The following is a 22,386-nucleotide window of genomic DNA, read 5'->3' as shown; positions in this document are numbered from 1 at the left end:
ACACAGACACTACACCTTGCTTTCAATAAATAATTCCACTTTAATGGTAAAGTAATAATTTAGACAGATACAGGGTGCACATTTGCAAAAAAATATATGCAAGCTGGTTTACAAGCTAAAGGAACAATAAACCAATAGAAAATACATCATCCAGTTAAGTCCATCAACACTAAGTACTTATTGTTGGGGCTTTACAAAGACTACAAAACTTTTCAGATGATTTATTTCACTGTTTCTGCCTATTTACATGATATGTTACATCAAAAATGTACAAAATATAAAATGTGTACAGACAAATGCTTCACAAACTAGTTTAAGTTGTAAACTAGGTGGACCTACTGGGATGTATTGCAGGAATTTGTTTATGATCATGTTTGGACTGTGTTTCTCAAAACGGCAGGGAAAGATTAGCAATTTTCTCAGGTCACGTATGATACAAGGATAACTAGTCACTCATCCAGCTACATATATCGATGTTTCACAATGGATTTGACCCACCTTTGGGGCTTCAACATCAGGGTGACAACTCTCTGTGCATAATGCAGCTCCGATTTCCCTTGGGGCAATAGCACCGTGTGGAACCTACAGACTCAGTGACACTCTGAAAACTGCACGGACGACTCCTGTTGTTATCATTCTAGAGCAACTGACCCACGGTGGTCGCAGAGAGTAGCACCAATTACACGTCCTGAAAGAAACACAGCTTCACACGCACAGAACAAGACTACACCATGGCCGAGCCCTTGGGCCTGATAGACCTAACACCTGTGTGCAGTGGTGACTTCTGCGATGACTCCAGTCCGCTTTCACACACTCTCTTCAAAGCCTGCCATGACAGATGCACTGTGGGGCATGGTCACTTTTCCAAAAATGCACTGGCTTCATGTACAGTTTCGAAGCATGCTCACTCTAGCACTGACAGCTCCTGCATAGTCAGAACAACTGTAAATACAGGACAAACACACCAGGTAACAACAGCGTTGAGGGTTTGCATTCTGTTATTTGTTTGCAACGTACAGGAAATCTCAGGAAGTGAAACACCTCTTAACACCAACAGGATAAAATACAATTTTGTGTGTGTTCGTTTTGACTTGTGCAAGTTTTAAAAATTATTATTTACAATACCTACCCAGTAGACTGTGCAAATCTAACCTTTTATAGTATCCACGCCACCACTTCCACAGTGGTGTCACTGCTCAGTGTTCTAGAATGCCGAATCTCTCATGGACACCGATAGCAATTGAAACAACATGCTGAGAAAACTAATCATAATAATCATAATAAAAATAGAACAGGGGGGAAGCCAAACAGTTGTGCTCATGCTGTATCTAGTGCTTCCAGTTCTGCTGGGAAGGAATTCAAAATCTCCCACCTCCAGAAACTCTCTCACCTGGAACCGGATGGAATTTAGCCACATGTCTTAGCTTTGAAGTGATGGTTGGAGAGGGTCTCTGGGTTGCATGGATACTTGAGGATAGGCAAAGCAATCTAGTCACAAGGAAAAAAATACTGATCTTTCTCCTACCCATTTCTTAAAAAAACAAAAACAAAAAAGATCTCTAGAGATGAGGCTACTGTGTTACCTGCAGTTGCTTGGTTACAAATGAAAGACAGTGGGAATCACCAATGGTTTAGGATTTAAACTGTTCAACTGTTGTAGAAATCTGTTTTAAGGCAGCGAGACAGCACCATAGGAAATGTTCCTTCTCTCACTGAAAAGGCTCAAACAAGTAAAGCCCTAAGCAAGCCTTGTGTCAGTGTTGACTGATAATTGGTATAAAACTCTTGTGAAGGGGGTGGGCAGGTGGCTTAAAAAGACCCCAGTGGTAAAAACAACCTTAGAAAACCTGTGACTCAGATACTGACAGTTGGCGGAGCGCGTCACGGGGACATGAGCGCAGGAATTAATTGGCACCTCTCCAGCTTGGCCACGGTAGTGCTTCCCTGGTGGCTGCACAATTCCGTTTGTGCTTACAGAGGACGGGCCTCTCGGCCTGGTTTTGGAATGGGGCGAGCTCACAACACACACACTACTGGAGCCCTGTGGCCAGCACCATGCGGCAGGAAGGAGGTCGGAGGGGTCAGGAGAAGGAACCCTGCTTGGGGAGGACAGATTGCCAGAGGCAACGAAACGAAGGGACAAAACAAGGTCTGTCTTGTAAACACTTAAAGAGGAAAAACACAAAGTCCAGTTTGGCTATCCCGTGTGCAATCTATTCGGTTGCCCTATCGTTAGGGTCCCTTCCAGTTGAGTAAAGGAGTATGACATCCCTCCGCAGATATAAAAAAGCCTAGAAACAAAAGAAGGTTAAGCTTCCCTTTCAATTTAACTTCTTGGCGGTTCAGACTTAGTTCTGCTGCTCCCGTGGAGAGACCAGGACTCTGGGGCAGGACCCTTGGTAGGTGCTTTCATACTGGCAGTGGTTTAATGAAAATACCTTAGTTTTGAAACATTTTTTAAAAAGCATAGTCTTTCCCCCAACGTTTTCCACTCTCTAGAGGGTAGATTCAAGAGACGAATCCAAATTGTCTTCGTGGTGGCTGGTGCTGTCGCTGTCGCAGCTTTGTGTGCTGGAGTAATTGGCTGCTTCTTGGAGTTTCATTAGCATATTCATCTGAAGAAAAGAAAGAGAGACATGGGATGCAGGCAATGATGCACTGAGGAAGCCAGCCCCATAAAACAGGAGGCCCCGAGCCATACAGAGGAACCGTCTCAACCCACCCAAGTGAAACGGGAAAACGACTTTAGATTTACTCATTGCCCCTGGCACCTACTCTGTTTCTCTGAAATATGACTACAACACCAAACCATAAGGACCAAATAAAGCCTCGAGATCCACTCTTTTATTTGGGGTTCTGAATGAATCCTGTTGCAGCAGGGAGGCTGGGAAGGAAACTGTATCACAGCTGGACATCTGGGCTCATGGCTGGAGAGTGTGCCAAGCTTCCCAGCTTTTTGGCTGGGAGAAGCAGAAAGCACTGAATGGCAACTGAAAGTCGTGAGTGCCCCTGCACACACAGACGCACCGGCAGGCAGGCTCACACACGCAGTCCCGGGAGAAGGCGGGGGTGGCGTGGAGGGGAGCCAGCTGCTGCACACAGCACACCATCTGCTGTTTAGGACTGGCCTCCCGAGGAGGTGACTGAAGGAAGCAGACCATGAGTGTTTGAAGAGGGAGAAGGAAATAATCACTGTCAAGTTTCTGTTGTTGAATTTCTGGCTAAAATGTGATTGATATATCACCGACAACAAAAACCACCTTCTGGAACAGTAGCGGCTGTTTTGAGTTTCCCGGCCCTATGGGACAATGGCAATATTTGTTCCAGTAAAAGGGACATAAGCATGAAGGCAGAAAGGGGAGAAAGTCAGGGAGCATTTTCATGCATTACAAAATGAAAGGCAGCCACCTTGCTTGGCTTTCAATGGATCTTCAAATCCTTTGTTAGAGAGGGAAGTAAGAAGAAAGATTGTTTACAAGCGAATTGTAGAGAAGCAGTTCAACAAAGCAAAGAAAAATTGGCACATGACTTCAGGAAGTAGTGGGCTTGTTTTCTTTTCAAGGGTTTCTACAAATTAGAATAATCTCTATATTATTGAATGCATACTAATTTTATTAACTTATAAAATCATCAAAGTTGTTCTTTTCTTTTCTTCTTTTTTTTAACATAGAGAAATAGACAATCTGATCCCATAGAGAAGAGAAAGCTTTTAAAAAGGACTTCTGTAGTCTTCTGTAAGGATATGACTGCTGTATGCTCCGTGTAAAATGTGTGTTCAGCAACTCTGCCTTTCTGACAAAAAGGCGGCAGTTATAGCATATTTGGTGTTATTTTAATATTCTTCAGGAAAATAGTTTTCAATATAATTTTTGGTCTAACTCTGAATTTACAAATAAGCTACATAAAAATATGAAATCAAAGTAGTTGGTGATAACCTCTTGAACTCAGGAAGCCAAAAAGCCAAAATGTCTCCATCAACAGTTTTTCTCTCTCCCCCTCTCTCTGTCTCTTTCTCTGTCTCATACACACTCCCTGACCTTCCTGCACATCATATCCCCTCCCTTCTTTCCTTGGTCCATTCCTCCCCTGTTAGTAGATGGCTCGCTATGTGTTCAAGCACCTGGTGAAGATGATTTGTACAACAGATCTCTGTTTTTGAGCCCTACTAATTTACTAAGAATAGAAATGATTAATGAGGTCTGTTTGAAGGGTTATAATGCTATCTTAGTTACCAATGTATGAAATCACTCCAATGCTTTAATTCCTCCTGCCTCCTTTGTTCTAATACCACTGATCCTATATAATAAAAGCCTAATATGCAAATTGTTTGACCTAGTGTTTGACCTGAGTTCAACTACTTGCTATGATGTGCAATGACCACCAGGGGTGCTGCAAAACATGGCGGGCATTGGCAATGCAGATGGCAGTGGAGGTGCTGCTGGCCCCGATGGGACCCGATGAGAGTGGGACCACAATGGGATGGTGGAGCAGGTGAACGGGCAGCACCAGACCATGGTGTGGTGCCAGACGGGGCTGTGGAGCTGCAAAGCAAGGTGTGTGAGCTGGGGGTGTGAACCTGGGAGTACAAGCTAGGCTCTGACCCCAGGGCCACCCTGATCAACCCCACCCATGGATGGATTCATACACCGGGCCTCTAGTTGGAATATAGTTTCCTAAACTTATTGTTTTTATTATACCGTTCCATAATGTTTCACCTGCTATGTTCTTAATTTTGAAGGTTTTCTGTCCAACCACATGATGAACTTCTATTCATCCCAGACCTAGCTCATGCATATCCTCTTTGAAGCTTTTCCTAGTAGAAACTTCCTCAATAAACTTACAACTTTAAGATATATATATATATATTGCTTGTGCTTATATGACTATTTTACTGTAATTTAGATAGATAGATAAACTGCAAGCTTCCTGAGATAAAAAAAATGACAGCTTATTGATCCTCTGATCATCAAGGCTTAGCCCTGAGTATATACTTATCACATATTAACAATTGTAAAATGAATATCTTGTTGTATTTTAAAAATACAGTGAGCTATGCAAAAAACCTACATCTTTGTTTGGATTTAAAAAAAAAAATACTTCTGACATTAAATGGTAGATTTTCCCCTAACAATTTGATTTAAATTGGATTGCAAATATATTTTTACCTTACTTTAATAATTATAGAAATACAGAGAAATAAAATTATTTACTTTTCTACAAGAATGTACCTGATTCAAAGAATTATTTTTAGATGATAAGTCCTTTGCGTTTTAACATGTTATTATGGCATAAACCCTTATTTCTTCAGATATTTAGCAGATTAGGAATCAGGGTATTTTTTACCCCAATTTTCACTCAGAATGGGAGACCCTGGCTCTCTTTTCAATCTATAGAAAATCATCTAGAATAAAAAATATAGAAGACAAGTACATTGATCACAGAGCCCTGGCAGGGTGGGCAGGGCCCCTCTCTGCTCTGCCATTGATCCCGGAGCCCCAGAAGGGTGGGCAGGGCCTCCCTGTAGGTGGGGATGAATGGCAGAGCCCAGGCCTAGTGAGAAGGGCCTCAATCTGCTCCCTCATTTATCCCGCCTACAGGGAGGCCCTTCCCACCTGGCCTGAGTTCCACCATTAATCCCCTACTGGGGCTCTGGGATCAATGGCAGAGCAGAGAGAGGCCCTGCCCACCCAGCCAGGGCTGTGGATGGGACCCATTACTGCCCACAGGGAGGCCCTGTCCGCCTGCCCACCCTGCCAGGGCTGTGTGATCAATGCTGTGCAGAGGGAGGCCCTACCAACCTGGCCGGAGCTCTGCGATGGGCCCTCCAGCCATGGCAGCTTTCTTGGGCTCTCCGGGGCACAGTTTGTCCAGAAGGACATCTGGAGGGTCGTCTGGAATACTTCCAGTCTAATTAACATATTACCCTTTTATAAGTATACTCTTCATTTCTCCAAGTGTACATTATATGATTTCCTTTTTGTTTCTTCATTTAAGAACAAAATTCATTTTTCTCTTAAATACCAAGTGAATTTAGTCATGCAATCTAAAAATTTAATTAACTTTTTGTAGAGGTTTACGCATAACAAGAGACAATTATGGTCATAAAGTTCATCCTGCTTTCAGTTTCTTGATCATTTTTAAACATACACATTTGGTCTTTTGTTTAAAGAAAATCAGCCAATGAAAGTGAGTCAAAGGAAAAAGTAGTTAAAACTGAGTAGTATCAATTTCAGAACAATCCCAAATATTACCCAAGATAAGTCTTATCTTTGATCTAAATGACTAAATAATAATGACCACACACTGTAATCAAGATTTTATAAAAAGAATCATACATCAGCTTCTTACCAGGGGATCCCCCTCTGTGTCAGTCTGTGGAATGTGCTTTGAGGTTGTAGCTTCCTTTGTGGAGATGCAGCCCTCATACCCAACATCTTCTGGTCGTAACTGAAGTAATGCTGGGCCCTCCTGAGGCAGAGATGCTGAGTTCCATGGATAGGTATCAAGCACCCACTTTGAGGGATCTTCCCAAGGTGCCCGTTTCCCATACATCTAAAAGGAGATCACATGCTTAGCACATATGGAATGCATCTCAGAGGGAAAGTAGGGGTGGGTGGGGAGATATTAACTAAAGAACTTTTATTCACATATGCATAACCTATGGAGTAGACAATAGTGTGGTAAAGGCCTGGTGAGAGATGGGTACAGGGTGGAGGGAGGCAATAGGGAAAAAAAGGGGACATCTGTAATACATTCAACAATAAAGATAAAATTTAAAAACAGCAATAAAAAATTAAAAATAATAAATACAATGCATTTCTACTTAGAAAAAAGGTGACTACTCATTGAATGATTCCTTTGCAAACTAAGTTTTTATGGGCCTTTCAAGGGAATTACTGTGCACATACAATTTGTCATACTTTAAACATATAGTGTCTACATAGCTCACTTAAAATTTGAAGGCTAGACAAAATTAAGCTAAATATAGGGGAGCGATGATCAGCATTAGGGGAGAGGGTGAGGGAAGTTTATTTTAACATGTTGAAATGACTACCCACATTTATCTTTTTTAAAAATATGTTTTTAGCCTAAACCAGTTTGGCTCAGTGGATAGAGCATTGGCCTGTGGACTGAAGGGTCCCAGGTTTGATTCCAGTCAAGGGCATATACCTTGGTTGCAGGCACGTCCCCAGTAGGGGGTGTGCAAGAGGCAGCTGATGGATGTTTCTCTCTCACTGATGTCTCTAATTCTCTATCCCTCTCTTTTCCTCTCTGTGAAAAATCAATAAAATATATTTTAAAAAATATATGTTTTTATTTATTTCAGAGAGAGGAAGGGAAAGGGAGAGAGAGAGAGAGAGAGAGAGAGAGAGAGAGAGAGAGAGAGACATTGATGAGAGAGGAACATCAAGCAGCTGCCTCCTACATGCTCCCTATTGGGGATTGAGCCTTCAACCCAGACTGGGAATGGAATTGGTGACCTCTTGGTTCATGGTCAATACTCAACCACTGAGCCACACCAGCCAGGCATACCACATTTATCTTTATTAATAATTTTACAAACACAAAAAATCCCTCAAAGTTGAGAAAGAAAAGTTCTGGTTATGGAGAATTGAATAAAGCTATGCTAGATACTAAGCAGAGCTCTCTACAAAAGTGTACTACTTTGGAAAAATGATTAATAAAAGAAAAGAGACTTCTTTTTCCCCACTTAACTCAAAGTTACTGAGAGAATAAGAATACTTTCTCACTGCTTTAGCTGGTTTAGCTCAAGGGATAGAGCATTGGCCTCTGGACTGAAAGGTCCCATGTGCGATTCTGAACAAGGCATATGCCAGGGATGTGGGTTTGATCCCCATGAGGAGGTGTGCAGGAGGCAGCTAATCAATAATTCTCCCTCATCATTGATGTTTCTATCTCTCCCTCTCCCTATCTCTTCCTCTCTGAAATCAATAAAAATATTTAAAAAAGAATACTTTCTTTGATAACCATTTTCCTCAGATTGACTTCATCTAGAATCTCATTGTTTCCTGTAAAAACTCTTTTTAGATGTTTACTTATGAGGTCACTAGTAAAAATGGGAAACAAAAAGCATCACCTTCGTGAGGACATATATATGGAGGGAAAAGTAAATAATAAAATGGTGATAAAACCTGGCTAAAATACTGGCAGTGGAGTAGAAGAGAGATGATAAATCTGAGGTGTTAAAAACCCTACTGGGCAGGGCACACTGAAGAGACTGTAAATATATATAAGGCCACACAGGGAGAGAAAGAAAAGTTGCAATTAAGAGGGCAATAATGTGGGTACACCAGTTCTCCAATTTCCTTCCAATCCCCCCTGATATGTTTTCTTGAGGCCAGGTGCATATTTGGTCCCACCTGGCACACTATGAGGTGTTCTTTGTGACTTGTTATAGTTCAATGAGACAAATACAATATGATAAACAATGAAACCTTGGAATTGTCTTTTGGGTTTCTCCTGCACAAGATGTGTGCAGTGTGGCAATCTTGCAAAAAAAAAAAAAAAAAAAAAAAAAAAGGAGCCAAGGTTCTGGTGTCTGTATATTTCCTTAGGATGTGATGGTAGAGGTAGCAATCATTAGATTTTTAAAACACAGTTCTTGTTTTAGAGTAGAAGTTCTTTCAGTTAAAAACTTACTGTACAGAGGATATAAAACATAAAAGATAAATGTGTAATTCTTGGAAAGCAAATGTTGTAAAAAGATTATTAAAGTCTAGAATCATTTAGGGCAGCAAAATAGATTTACTAATATAAAGGAAAACAAGTCTGATTCTATATTTTAGAGTTTAACAGATTTAAAAATAATTGAAAAAAGATAAATTTAAATATTCAGAATGAAAATAACTCATTGTTGACATTTCAAGAAACATGGAATCACCAGAATAAAAACTAGGATCTGCTGCATCAAAGATGTTTTTCCAACTAGAACATCTGGCAGAGAGTACTCCCCATATGGTTCTGCACCAAAGCATCAGCCTTCATTTAAAAAGATATTTTTCTATTCCTCTCAACTCAGAGTTTCATCTTTGCAATCAGGCTTAGTTTTTCCACCTCTTGCTCAAGGTTCTTTGCTGCAGTGCTGAGATCTAAGGAAAGGGTTCATGATATTCCTTTCCTTCCTGCTCCTCCTGAAGACATACATGGACCACTGAAGCATAACATCTGCCAGTGGACTTCGGGCTTAGTACAGCCTTCAGCAGCAAAGAGAACTGTCTACCCACCACAGGGTTTTCCTTTTTTATCTTTTCCATGTGCTGGACTTTTCTCCCAAACTCCTTTCATCACAGTGGAGTCAGCATTCACACTGACCTACTGTTAAACATCCAGAACCACAGCAAGACACTTGAACATTTTTATCCTTTTTATAAAACTAGTTTTGAAATATCTTTCAGTTTTAGTTGGGAAGCTTGTATTACTCTCCTCCAATTGAAAGCTTTATAAAATTATAATTCTCAGGATTGTGTTTTATAAATAATATTGATTTTAAATACATGCACTTTAAAGAAATGAGATCTAAGAAATCTGATTGTTTTAAGGTTTTTGAATTGTTGAAAAGCTTCTTTTTCTCTCTATGTCTTAGCAATCAGATGAAACAAGAAGCATTTCATATGTAAAAACTTGGATAATAGCTCATTAATACTCAGAGTATCTAGAAAACAAGCAACTCATTTAAATAGTAAGTTTTAAAATGATTACTTCTAGAATATTATAGGTAAATTTTCATAAAAATATTTTTGGGTATAAATGATAAAAAGTGAGAGACCCAACTTACATTTTAGGCAGCATTTTTTTAGAGGAATCCTGAGAAGTGATATTTTATATTTTATATCAGAAGAATTAAAACTTTAGGTATAGATTTTACTTTACTTTATTAGAACCATTTTTCTGGTTTATATTAGCTCATTTCCTTAAAATTATAAAATTAGGTTACTTAAATCTGGAATAGAACCAATTGACAGCATTCTCTAATATCTGAGGGGTCAGAACATCCCCATAATATTTGTCATGTACATTAGAACAATCATGATAGTTCTAAATACTGCCATGCCATGCTAGTTAGGTGAGGAGGACATGAAGTTCAAAGAGAGTAAAAGGAAAGAAAACAGATAACCAATCCTTTGGATAGTAAAACAAAGACAATACAGTATTGCAGATGACAAAGTATGGAAAGCTATGTCTTAATTCTAGTAACAGTTATAATAATCAAAATAATCATGCCTAAGCAAAAACTGCCTAAACCTTGGCTGAGTTATTGAAAAGAAGATTGGATTCTTCTAAAATGAGTTAGCCAATTATGTGACACAAAACTTAATATTTCAACCTTGAGTTTTATAATTCTACAGTTTCATGAAATTTCAACTCCAATTTAAGGAAATGGCAAGATTAATGGAAAAAGGATAATATGTTTTGTTGAAGAAAGGTTTTCTTGTTAATAATATGTTTTGACCTTTTAGTTAAGAGTAAATAGAAGGGCTGGCTGCAGGGACTTATTAGAGGAATAGCAGAAATGGTGCTAAACCAACTCCTCATAGAACTGCCTTTGGATTTAAAGCACTCTCTCAAAAACAGTACAGAATCTTGCAAGTGATATTAATGGGCTTCAAACAATAAAGTATACTAAAAACAGGAGAACCTATAAACAAAGACTACTTGTTGTAAACTATATGATAAGAGAATAAATGATCAAGGTTCATGTAAACATGCCTGATTTATAAGATGTAGAGCTCTGTGATTATGGGCTATTTAATAAGAATAGTCTGAAAGCAAACACCCATGGCAATAAATTTGGCCTTAAGTGTGTAAGTTATTGAAATAATCGTGCTTTTACTTTCTCCTAAATATTTATTCTCAGAACAGGCAAAAGTATTACATACTAATTGCTCTTTAAAAGGTTATCATTATATTTATATTGCTCGTCTTTAGTTTTCTGCATCAATACCCAGAGAAAGGAATGTTTTGCTTTTAAATTAATAATATTTTTCCTGTAGTATTTCTTTGTATGGATATACCACGGTTTGTTTAACCACTTACCCACTAAAGGACACTTCCACTAAAGGACATTTGGGTTATTGTCAGTTTTGGTGATAATGAATAATACTGGTACAAACATGTATAGATTTTTGTGTGAACAATACATTTTCATTTACCCAGAAAAAATACCCAGAAATAAGTTAATGGGTCATATGACAAATGTATGTTTAACTTTAGAGAAAACTGTCATACTATTTTCCGAAGTGGCTGAACTATTTTGCATCCCTACCACCCATATGAAGATTTTTTAGTTGCTCCACATTCTCCCAGCATTTAATATTGACATTAAAAAACATTTAAAGCCATTTCAATGAGTGTGTAATGGTGTCTCACTGTGTTTTATTTTATTTTATTATTTTCATAACGACTACTGATGTTTAGTATCTTTTCCTGTGCTTAAATTAATGATGTTTTTAGAACGGTAAATAAATTTAAGTACCTGAAGACCTTCTCTTACTGCCTCCAGAATATAAGGTACCAAAGAATAGTTCCAGAGATCCATGAACCACACTCTAGAACCTTCTACATCCATGGGGCAAGAAAGGAAAAGTCGGGGACCTGAAAAGAAACAAATTAACAAAATATTACTGAGAATAACTGTATTTAATAATCTAAACACATATTTAGAGATGATATAGGGAGAAGTAATATATTTCTTGCAGGATTCTTAGAAAATTTTAATGTTGACAAGCTTGATTACTATAAAGTATATTTTACTAAAGACCAAACCTTCTTTGGACTCCCTTTGGTTTTCACATTAAAATCTTAATAAAAAACATAATATATTAGAGTTAGAAGAAATCTTCAAGGTCATAATCTAGCCAACCTACCCCATTTTACAAATAATGTAATGTGCTGAAAATGAATTTCCAGATATATAATATGTCATTCATTTTTCTAATCTACACTATCTTTACGGAGTATGTCTTTATGATCCATAACAATGAGAAGTGGACTTTTATACATGCAACTTAAGAAAAAAATATATATATAAAAAACATTTATGCCAACTACAGAGAAATAATTCAAACATTTTTGTCTTCATGAAAAATATAAAATACATGAATTACCTATAAAATACCTAAATTATTTCTAAAATCTTCTCTCATAACTATATTAGATATGAGTCATTATCTAAAATTTGTTTTCAGCATAAAAAGGTATTCTACACAGATACAATTTATTTTAAATGTTATTTGATTTTTAGAATATCTGTCTATACTTATTTGATCTCAGTAATATCTTAGTAATCTACAATTGTCAGACAAATTGGAGATCCAAAACTTAGAAGAAGGCAAACTTTCAGAAGGGAAAGAAGAAAAACAAATCTTTAGAAGCTTGAAACACATAAGCTTCACTTGTTATTTTCTACCAACCAATCTGGTCATCTTCACCACGTACTCTTAGTTCCTAGCAAATGGCACATTGCAATTTTGCAACTCACCAATGGTAACATCAGAAGAACTGTGTGTTTCCAAAAAACTGTTGAGATGATGCCATGTCTTAGGAATCCAATCTATAATTTTGACTAGGTCATTATTACGGATATTCCTTTCAATTTCTAGCTCTATTAGTTTCCTTCGAAGATATCTGCCTAAGAAGCCTTTCACTGGTTCAGTGTGGTTTGCACATAGTACCCACCTATAAAAAGAAAATAAAAGGACATCAGAAATCTTTACATAATTACATTTTAAGTCCATAATAATTCTCTTTCCAATAGAGAGTTTCTTTGTCCATTGGTGGCCACATTTTCATTTTAATGATCTAAGGGCTAAGAGGTCTATTAGCATTAGAGCTATTATGTAACTGCATCTTCTTTTTGAGATAAAGAGAAGCTCCTGTGCCTCAGAAGTGAGTGGGAGTATCCACAGGGCGCACTCTTCTGTGAAGAATCACAAGTCCTAAAATAGGAGCTCTCTTCACATTCCTCACACTCAGGAAAAGTGTGCCGCATTAGCTAGTGACAAAGTGAATAGGAAAAACATTTCTTTTTTTAAAGAAACGCTTCTGATTACGGGTTGAGGATCCTACAAAGTCTTTTTGAGAAAGAGTGTCATACAAAGTGAGAATTATTTTCACACCACAGGTCACCACAGGCAGGATCTGTCAAATGGAAAAACAACCACAAAACAAAGAGAAAGACAATGAAAAAAAGCAAAAACCCTCCTAAAACAAAAAAACAAAGCATTCCATTTATCTTTACCTGAAATTGTGATGCAGCTCTAGATTTGGTGATGAAGAAACTCCCTGATTCATTGTTCCGATAATATATGGACTGGGAGGGGGGAGAAAAAAAAAGAGTAGAATATGTAGATATACTGAAGGTAAAATAGATTAATATATTAAATTCTCTTAGAAAACAATTTAGATAAATGTGAGTATTCCATTTATAATAGGCTTTAAAAGGGTAATTTTGTAATGCTGGGTTGCAAAACGACAAAGATTATCAAACTGGACATTAGGATTTAGAGTTGTAATTTCAGCTCTTGAATTGTGGGCAAATCATTTTCCCTCTGAAACAAGAAATTTGGACTGGAAGTGCACGGTGTTCCCCTGGGCAGGATGGCTTCCTGAGAGCTCTTGTCTACTGGAGTGAAAGAATGAAACCATGGATGGAGGTAGGTATAGCAAAGGTGGGAATTTATTGAGAAACAAGCAGACTCCCATGTGGAAAGGGGGAAAGGGTCCCACAGAGTCCCTTTTTCCAAGGTTATAAAGGGGTTATAAAGGCTGCAGTTTTTGTGCCTCCATATTCCCTTTGATTTGGTCACTATAGCAACTCCTGAGCTCAGTCCTCTAGGGAAGCACTTGAGGTTACCCCCTTCTTCTCCTTTATGGCTCTCCTATTTCCCCTGGGCTTTTCTTCCTCCCTCTTTGAATGAGGGGTTTCCTTCCCTTTAGTCTTTAAATGCGTACCTTTTTCAGCTCCCAACTTCTTTTATCTTTTGGAAATATACCTCCTGCCACTCCAAGATCCCTTGTCTTATGGAAATGTACCCTTTTGCAGCTTTGTAGCCCTGTGCTTTTTCCATGGATCCCATAATTTTAAAATTTCCTGAACCTGCCTATTTCACCCTTATTTCACTCCTTTCACCTCTCTGAGCCTAAGTTTATACACATCTATCAAATAAAAAGATTAGACAGAAAAACCACACTGGTCTTATCCCACTCTAACATGATTCTCATGCTTATAATCAAATTCATTTATTTTCCTCTTTTATTGTTTCACATTTATTTTAAAGGTCCTTAATATGATAGCATGAAAGAATTTGTATCTTTGTGTCAGTATTTATTAAGCAAATACTGTGTCTATATTAAAATATAGTATCTATATTAAACAATTTAAAAAAGCTCTAGCAGAGATTAATTGGAATACTTGTACCATTAAAACTAATGCTTATGTTATTGCACTTATATGTCTTTTTTTTTTTTTTTAGAGGCCATGTATGAGTCTTAAGTGGGTTTTCAGATTTTTTAGACTCTCTATTTCAACCTTTCCTTCCACTGTAATAGTTAAAAATTGCACTTATTAATGGAGAGAGGTATATCTGAATGTACTAAATTTATTTCTATAGAAAGGTTGAATTTAAACTTTGATACAGACTAAGAATGAAAGCAGGGCTCAAAAGACTCATTCTGGTTCTTCATTCTCCTGATTCAAACATTCTGTCATTGACATAGTCTCCCAGACCTCCTGCATATTTGTTGAAGCTAATGCCATCAGGTAAATCATGTTCCCATAAACATGCCTGGGACATAGTTATTGAATAAATAAGTAGATTTTCTAAAAAATACATGGATTTTTTTTTTTTTAGAAATGTGTAATATTAATGAAGGCTTCTCAAATTAATGACACCAATTATAGGTCTTAAGAGGTATAAAGACACAAGAAAGCACATTTGATCACTTTTTTATGTTTCATCATTCAAAACATTTCATAAGCATACCATTTGTTGTATTTGCAGTTGAGAAAACCATTGAAGATATCACTCAAAGAGCCCACATGATGGAGATTATCAAGAATTATTACAACTGGGAGCTCTACACCATTATTGTCAGCACTGCACTGTTCAGCCAGGCTAGCTAGATACTGCTGCAATTCCTTTATAAAAAAAAAAAAAGAAAAGAAAACCAACATGTCAATGGTATATTTTATACCACTGGCAAGAATTTCATATTTTATGAATAGCAGACTTTGTCTTCATCCCGAATCTTTGATTAACACTCATAGTTTGTCCTATTGATATAAAGCCTTATTCTACAAAGCCAGTATAGAACACCCAAAACAAATATACAACTGTAAACACCAAGGTATATTTCTCAGTTGTCTTCTCTCCTAATGAAAAGCAAAAAGAGAATTCCTGATATGAGTTCTTAGGATAAACTACAAACATCGAGACTTTATCCCTATTTTTGAAATGTCAATGATAAAAGTGGATTTTAGCAAACTTTATGATTGTAAGTATAATTACAAAATGGCACCCTTCAATTTCCACATATACTCTAAATATTTTAATTCCAATTCATTTAAATGGGGCACATCTGAAAGTGCTGCTCTGAGATTCAGATAAAAGTGTGGTTAATTATTTACTTATTGCTAATCTGCATGAGGCTGCTATAATTATAAATAAAGACAAAATTTATTATATTTCACTGGGTTGTAGACATTAGCATTTGGCATTTCTTCAGTTTATTGGTTCTTTTACAGGCATTATTTCTTTCTAATGGCTTTTAATCTAAGTAGGATAACCAGTTCACTGATTGACAGCTCTCACAGATGGGTAGGCCAGGAACATAATTAGGTTTCTTAGAATTATCCTAATCAGAAAGAGCATTTCCATAATATTTGCATATTTACAATGACATTTTCAATTTGTAAGTCTTGCTCAGGGTTAAAAACAATTTCATGATCTCTATTTTTGGCAGCCAGGTAAATATAGGAACCCCTCATTCCAGAGGCAACTCACTCTGTCTGTAAAACCACTTTTAAAACTAAATGTAGAAAGAGATAAAGGACAATAACCTGGATCTTTGAGGCACTTAATAATATATTCGAATTCAAATATAAAATTTATTAAAGACCTAGTATACTATTTATCTTATATTGAACCAATCACATAGATTATTGCCAAAATCAAGATTGCAGTAAAAGATGTTTATACTGGTGAATATTCTAGAGAATTTCATTTGCTTATCTAACTCAATAATCTAGCTATCGTGAGTCATTCATTTATTTATAAAATATGCATTGTCTACTCCATTTTGAGTTTACTTCTGTGTATGGTGTAAGTTGGTGGTCTAGTTTCATTTAATTTTTTGCATGTACCTGCCCAATTTTCCCAGTACCATTTATTGAAAAGACTGTCTTTACTTCAATGTAAGTTCTTGCCTCCTTTGTCAAATACTAATTAAACATAATGGCTTGGGTTGATTTCTGGGTTCTCTGTTCTGTTCTGTCAAATTAAATGCCTGTTCTTGTGCCAGTACCAGGCTGTTTTGATTATAGTTGCTTTGTAGTATAACTTGATATCTGATTTATGATCCCTCCAACTTTGTTCTTCTTTCTAAAGATTGCTAGGTTTTTTTGTTTTTGTTTTTTTTTGTTCCAAATACATTTTTGGAGTATTTGTTCTAGATCTATGAAATATACCATTGGTACTTTAATAGGGATTACATTTGAATCTATACACTGCTTTGGGAAGTATGAATATTTTAATGACATTAATTCTTTCAATCCATGAACACAGTATATACTTCTACTTGTTTGTATCTTCTATCTCTTTTTTTCAAAGTCCTGTAGTTTTCTCAGTACAGGTCTTTTACCTCTTTAGTTAAGTTTATTGCTAGGTATTTAAATTTTTTTGTTACAATGGTAAATGTTTTGTTTGTTTGTTTTTAGTTTTTTCCCCTGATAATTCATTATTCAAGTATTTTAAAAGCCATTGATTTTTTTTAGTATTGATTTTGTATCCTGCTACATTGCCAAATTCATTTATTAAATCTAGTAGTTTTTTTTGTTTTTGTTTTGTGTGTGTGTGTGTGTGTGTGTGTGTGTGTGTGTGTATAGTCTTTAGGGTTTCCTATGTATAATATCATGTTATCTACAAATAATGAGAGTTTTACTTCCTCCTTTCCAATTTGGATGCCTTTTATGTTCTCTTCTTGTCTGATCACTATGGCTAGGACTTCCAGTACTATGTTGAATAAGAGTAGTAAAAGCAAATATCCCTGTTTTGCTCTTGTTCTTAGGGGAAATGGATTTAAGCTTTGCCCATTGGCTGTAGGTTTGTTATATAGCCTTTATTATGTTGAGGTATGATCCTTCTATTCCCACTTGGCTGAGAGTTTTTATTTGAAATGGATCACTTGTAGCTGCTGGGAAAGACTTTTTGGTGGCAGGATTACTGCTATTAATTACTTATTTGTAATATTGAGTAATATTTTGATGTTTAGAAGAATTTTACAAATAGAAGGAGAAGAACAAAGATAAAAACACAAAAATATGATACCCATGTAGGAAAGAACTAGTTATAAATGTGTTGTATGTAAATAATAGTAAGTAAATTAGAAAGGAGGAAGCACAATCTTAAATGATTAGTAAAGTTACTGGAATCTTCCTATTGGCAATGATAAGACATTGAATATTTTGGAAATTTGAGTAATATGGTCAAAATTATAATTTCAAAATGTATTAAGTATACTGTAAAGGAGAAAAGGAAACCAGTCAAAAGAATACTGAATTACTGAATTTGTTGAAACCAAAATATACTATGGGACTCAATATAGATAGAGAAGTGTAGCAAGATTTTTATCTAGTGCAGAAAATAATGAGAAAAAATTTCAGAATTTTAATGTGGTCAAATTTTAATTATGAAAAGATACTTTATTTTTCATGAAGTGAAAGGATAAAGATAGTAAGAGAAAGAAGGGAAAGTACACTTAAGTTGTGAATAGGGCAGTGAGAAACAACTAGAATAGTCCAAGTGGTAGTGTTAATTTGGGTGGGAGGGCAGTCATAGTAGAGATGGATGGAAGAAGATGGATTTATGATATTTTTTTTTAAAGTTGAGCTAGGCATTTCTAAATGTGTATATTCAGTATGCTAATATTAACGTATTTGTAATCTAATAGAAAGAGTGTGTCATGGTTAAAAATGGAGTCAACACAAGTTGAAACCAATGGAGTCACCCAGATGAGGACAGATGTGAGAAAGAACAGTATATATGGGAATATTTTTACTTACCAGTAGGTGAGGGAAGAGTAGTCAGTGAAAGAGACAAAGAAGGAGCCTTCTAAGTAGGAAGGAAACAAGGAAAAAAGAAAAATCAGAGGAATTTCTAGAAAGGAGAGGTGAACTATAGCAATTTGCTATACATAAGGAAAGGAGAAAGGAGAAAGGAGAAAGGAGAAAGGAGAAAGGAGAAAGGAGAAAGGAGAGAGAGAGAGAGAGAGACAGAGAGAGAGAGAGAGAGAGAGAGAGAGAGAGAGAGAGAGAGAGAGAGAGAGAGAGAGAACGAACAATGGGCATTGTATTTGGTAGTTAAGAAATCACTGGGTGATTTTTGGAAAAATAGGGCCATTAAATTTTATTATGGTTCACTATCATCTTGAGAAGGGAAATAGATTAGAAGATCCAACTGGTAATCTAAGAAAAAAAGGTATGGACAGTGGCAAGTAAAAATTAGCATACACAAATAATTTTGTCATATAAATTAAGAGTTTTATAGATCTTTTGGAAATCACTTTCATGATTCTCACCATAGCTTAACTGGGGGAAAGTCTTAGATTGAAGTACTGATGCATTAACATTAAAGTCTCTTGTCCAAGATCAAATCAGGCAGTATAAAACATCTGTATCTACCAGATGGACATTGAGGATGAGATAAATACCATAATTTGAAAATATACACAGAAAATAGCAGTTATATAAACCTGTTGATCATTGCTTTCTTTAGTTTTAATTCTAGGCACACTACTAGTAAAAAATGAATCTGTCAAGTCCAGTTTTCTGATCTTTCCCATCTACCACTCCAGGTGGCTTCAGATGACCACATATTTTTTCCTAAATCCATCTCTAGGTTTCTGGGCCCACTATTTCAAATGTCACCAAATATAATTGTTTATATGTATGCTCTCAGTCAAAATATTCCAACTGGCAGCATGAAAGAAGACTTGAAGAGTGAGAAGAGGGTCAGAATGTAAAATACAGATGTATTAAAGCAAAAAAATACATTTTTTTTCTTTTGATGGTTTATTGTTAGCTATTTTGGAATCAGTAAGTGCTTTTTGGCTTCATCTCTTCAGTGCTGTCTACAGTCCAGTATAAAGTACATCCATAATTACAAAGCTCCATTTTTCAGAGAAAGGATTTATTATTTTATGCCTCATTCACACTTCACTTAATAAATCAACACTGTTAGTAGCTATCCCTCACACAACCTCACTTTCTCATTCCTAGTCCTTTATTACTGTTCTCATTTACCACTCCTACAAAAACAAAACAGAAAAAACAAAACACACACACACACACACACACACACAAAACACCAGTGTAGATTCTCTCACAATTTAGCATGAATTGATCAAATTCTCTGGCAACAGTTCTGTATTCAGCATTACTAATAGCTCATTCTCATCTTATAAAAATAAAGAAAAAATAACATTTATTACTTTGTATTTTGTACTTCCTTGGTGCTGAATATCAGATGATTTGCCCATGTTTTTTTTGTTTTGTTTTGTTTCCCATCCCTCCTCCCCTCACCCCATTTTACTGTTTCTGAGCATCATTAGCTGTATTTGAACACTCTTGGCAATGTTTTATTTTTCTTTATTTTGTAATAAAAGTTAAATTGACTTAATAATGGCATAAAATATTCTATTATGAAATAGTAGAAAATAAGATTGTTGGGAATATTAGATCAAAAGAAATTTAAAGGACACATATAATGTTGATAAGAATAGCTCCAAGCAATAAATTTTTTTAAAACTGAGATAAAAAGTACCTATATATAACAAGAGACTTGAGGTTAAGGCAAATTTTATCATTAATACATATTAATTAACCCAATTTATTAGCATAATAAAACTCATCCTCATGAAGCCCAAGTAAACCTGATTTAAAACTTGATTTTAAGTGATACTCAACTTCATCAAAATGCTTTGGATTCCTGTAACAAATATAGTCTGTTTTCTAACCATTTGTTTTCCCTTAAAGAAAGCAAAATTTAAAGAATTTTGTCAACTCCTCATTGAGGGGGAAATCACACTGAGGATGACTAAGAAATGTCAATCCTTTTATCATTTTGACTAAAAAGAAAAAAACATTCTGTTAAAAGGCTCTTAAGTACAGATATGAGGAGAACTGACATTCACAGTTGGCATTGAACAATATTGGATGGAACCAGCAAACACTGTGTTCCTCTTGCTTCTTAGAGAAGAGTCCCATATTCTGGTTCCATTCCATTGTCTCTCTTTAGTTGTAATGAGTATGGGTGATTCAAGGACAATTTGAACAGTGCTGAGCTTCAAGGATATATTTGGAATACATGCATTATATTAATTTAACTTTAATAGATCCCATCCAGCTTCATGATATCTTTGTTTTCCTTGAAAAATAAATATAAGACAATTTTGAACAAAGGTGCGTGTGTGTGTGTGTGTGTGTGTGTGTATGTGTATCTGTAAGGGTCTGCATGTATTTGTTTATAAAAACCTTCATTGGGAGGCAAGGGCTATATCCTATATAATAAAAGCATAATATGCAAATCGACCAAATGGCCAAAAAGCGAATGGCTGAACAGCATAATGACCATCCAGACGACCATCTGTGACCATGCTATGACACCCACTGGTGCCAGGTCAGCCAAGGCGGGTAAGATGTGATTTGTTGGGAGCCCGGCCATCACCCATGATTGCCCCATAGAGGGCAGCTCAGGCCACTAACGAGTGGGCTGCAGTAGTTAGTGGGGCCTCCCTCTGCAAGGGAAGCTCAGGTCCCAAGTGCCAGTGGCTGGAGGGAAGCTCGAATGCTAGCGGCCTGGGGAAGGAAGGCCTACTCTTGCATGAATTTTGTGCATTGGGTCTTTAGTGAAATTAATAACAGGCAACACTTAACACTGCACTTGTTACTTGTACTGTTCTCTCTCTCAAACAGTGTGTGTGTACACACACACACACACACACACACACACACACACACACACACACTGGAGGTCTGGTGCACAAAATCTGTGCATGTGGGTATCTATTAGCTTGGCCTGCACCCTCTCCAATCTGGGACCCCTTGGGGGATGTCTGACTGCCACAGGATCGAGCCTAAACTGGCAGTTGGACATTCCTCTTGCAATCTGGGTCTGCTAGCTTCTAACCACTCGCTTGCCTGCCTGACTGATTGCCCCTAACCATTTGACTGCCTGCCTCATTGCCCCTAACCACTTGCCTGCCTCTTCATCACCCCAACCACTCACCTGCCAGCTTGATTGTCCCTCACTGATTACCTGCCTGTCTGATTACCCCTAACCAGCTCTGTCTAATTACCCATAACCACTCTGCTTGCCAGCCTGATCACCCCTAACCACTTGCCTGCCTGCCTGATTGCCCCTAACCCCTTTGCCTGTCTGATCACCCTTAACCACTCTGCCTGCCTGCCTGATTGCCCTAATTACTCACCTGCCTGCCTCATAACCCTTAACTGCTCACCTGCGTGACTGATCACTTCTAACAGCCTCTGTCTTGGCCCCGCCACAGTGGCTTCATCTGGAATAATGTCTGGAAGGTCATTCGGCTATCCAGTCTAATTAGCATATTATGCATTTATTATTATAGATAACTTCCCAGCTATTTGAGCACCATTTATGGAAGAGGCTATCTTTAATCTGTTGAATATTCTTGGCTCCTTTGTTATATTAGTTGACCATATATGCTCGGGTCTATTTGGGGGCTCTCCATTCTTTTCTATTGCTCTATATGTCCTTTTATTTTCCTTCTTTTTTTGCCAGTACTATAACTTTTGATGACTATCATTATGTGGTATAGCTTGAAATCAGGAAGTATAATATTATTTCCTGTTTTATTATTCATTTTCAAGATTTCTTTAGATTTTAAGGTCTTTTGTGGTTCCATATAAATTTTAGGTGTATTATTATCTATTATACTTCTGTAAAAAAATACCTTTGGACTCTTGATAGGGATTGCACCAATGGCTTTTGGTAATATTGATACTTTATCAATATAAAGTCTTCCAATCCATGAACACAGAATATCTTTCCAGTTATTTGTAACTTCTTTGATTTCTTTCATTATTGTGTTATAGTCTTCAGAATAGAAATCTTT

The 22,386-nt window shown here is 36.8% G+C and overlaps 1 protein-coding gene across 6 annotated transcripts in view; it reads right to left on the bottom strand.

The window, feature by feature from the left end:
* Positions 1 to 22: 22 nt before the first annotated feature.
* Positions 23 to 22,386, bottom strand: part of NAV3 (neuron navigator 3) — a 558,961-nt gene continuing 536,597 nt past the window's right edge. For all 6 annotated transcript variants that reach the window (XM_045588279.1, XM_045588277.1, XM_036456217.2 and 3 more), the window contains 6 exons: positions 15,003 to 15,157; positions 13,259 to 13,330; positions 12,500 to 12,696; positions 11,495 to 11,613; positions 6,349 to 6,552; positions 23 to 2,615 (listed from right to left, as the gene is read on the bottom strand). In XM_045588279.1, coding sequence (XP_045444235.1) covers positions 2,496 to 2,615; positions 6,349 to 6,552; positions 11,495 to 11,613; positions 12,500 to 12,696; positions 13,259 to 13,330; positions 15,003 to 15,157 — 867 coding nt within the window. In that variant the 3' untranslated portion in view covers positions 23 to 2,495. The remainder of the gene's footprint in view (positions 2,616 to 6,348; positions 6,553 to 11,494; positions 11,614 to 12,499; positions 12,697 to 13,258; positions 13,331 to 15,002; positions 15,158 to 22,386) is intronic.

This window comes from Pipistrellus kuhlii, unplaced genomic scaffold (assembly GCF_014108245.1).
Source record: "Pipistrellus kuhlii isolate mPipKuh1 unplaced genomic scaffold, mPipKuh1.p scaffold_m20_p_3, whole genome shotgun sequence".
NCBI classification, from domain to species: Eukaryota; Metazoa; Chordata; class Mammalia; order Chiroptera; family Vespertilionidae; genus Pipistrellus; species Pipistrellus kuhlii.
This window is presented reverse-complemented; position numbering and strand designations above follow the sequence as displayed.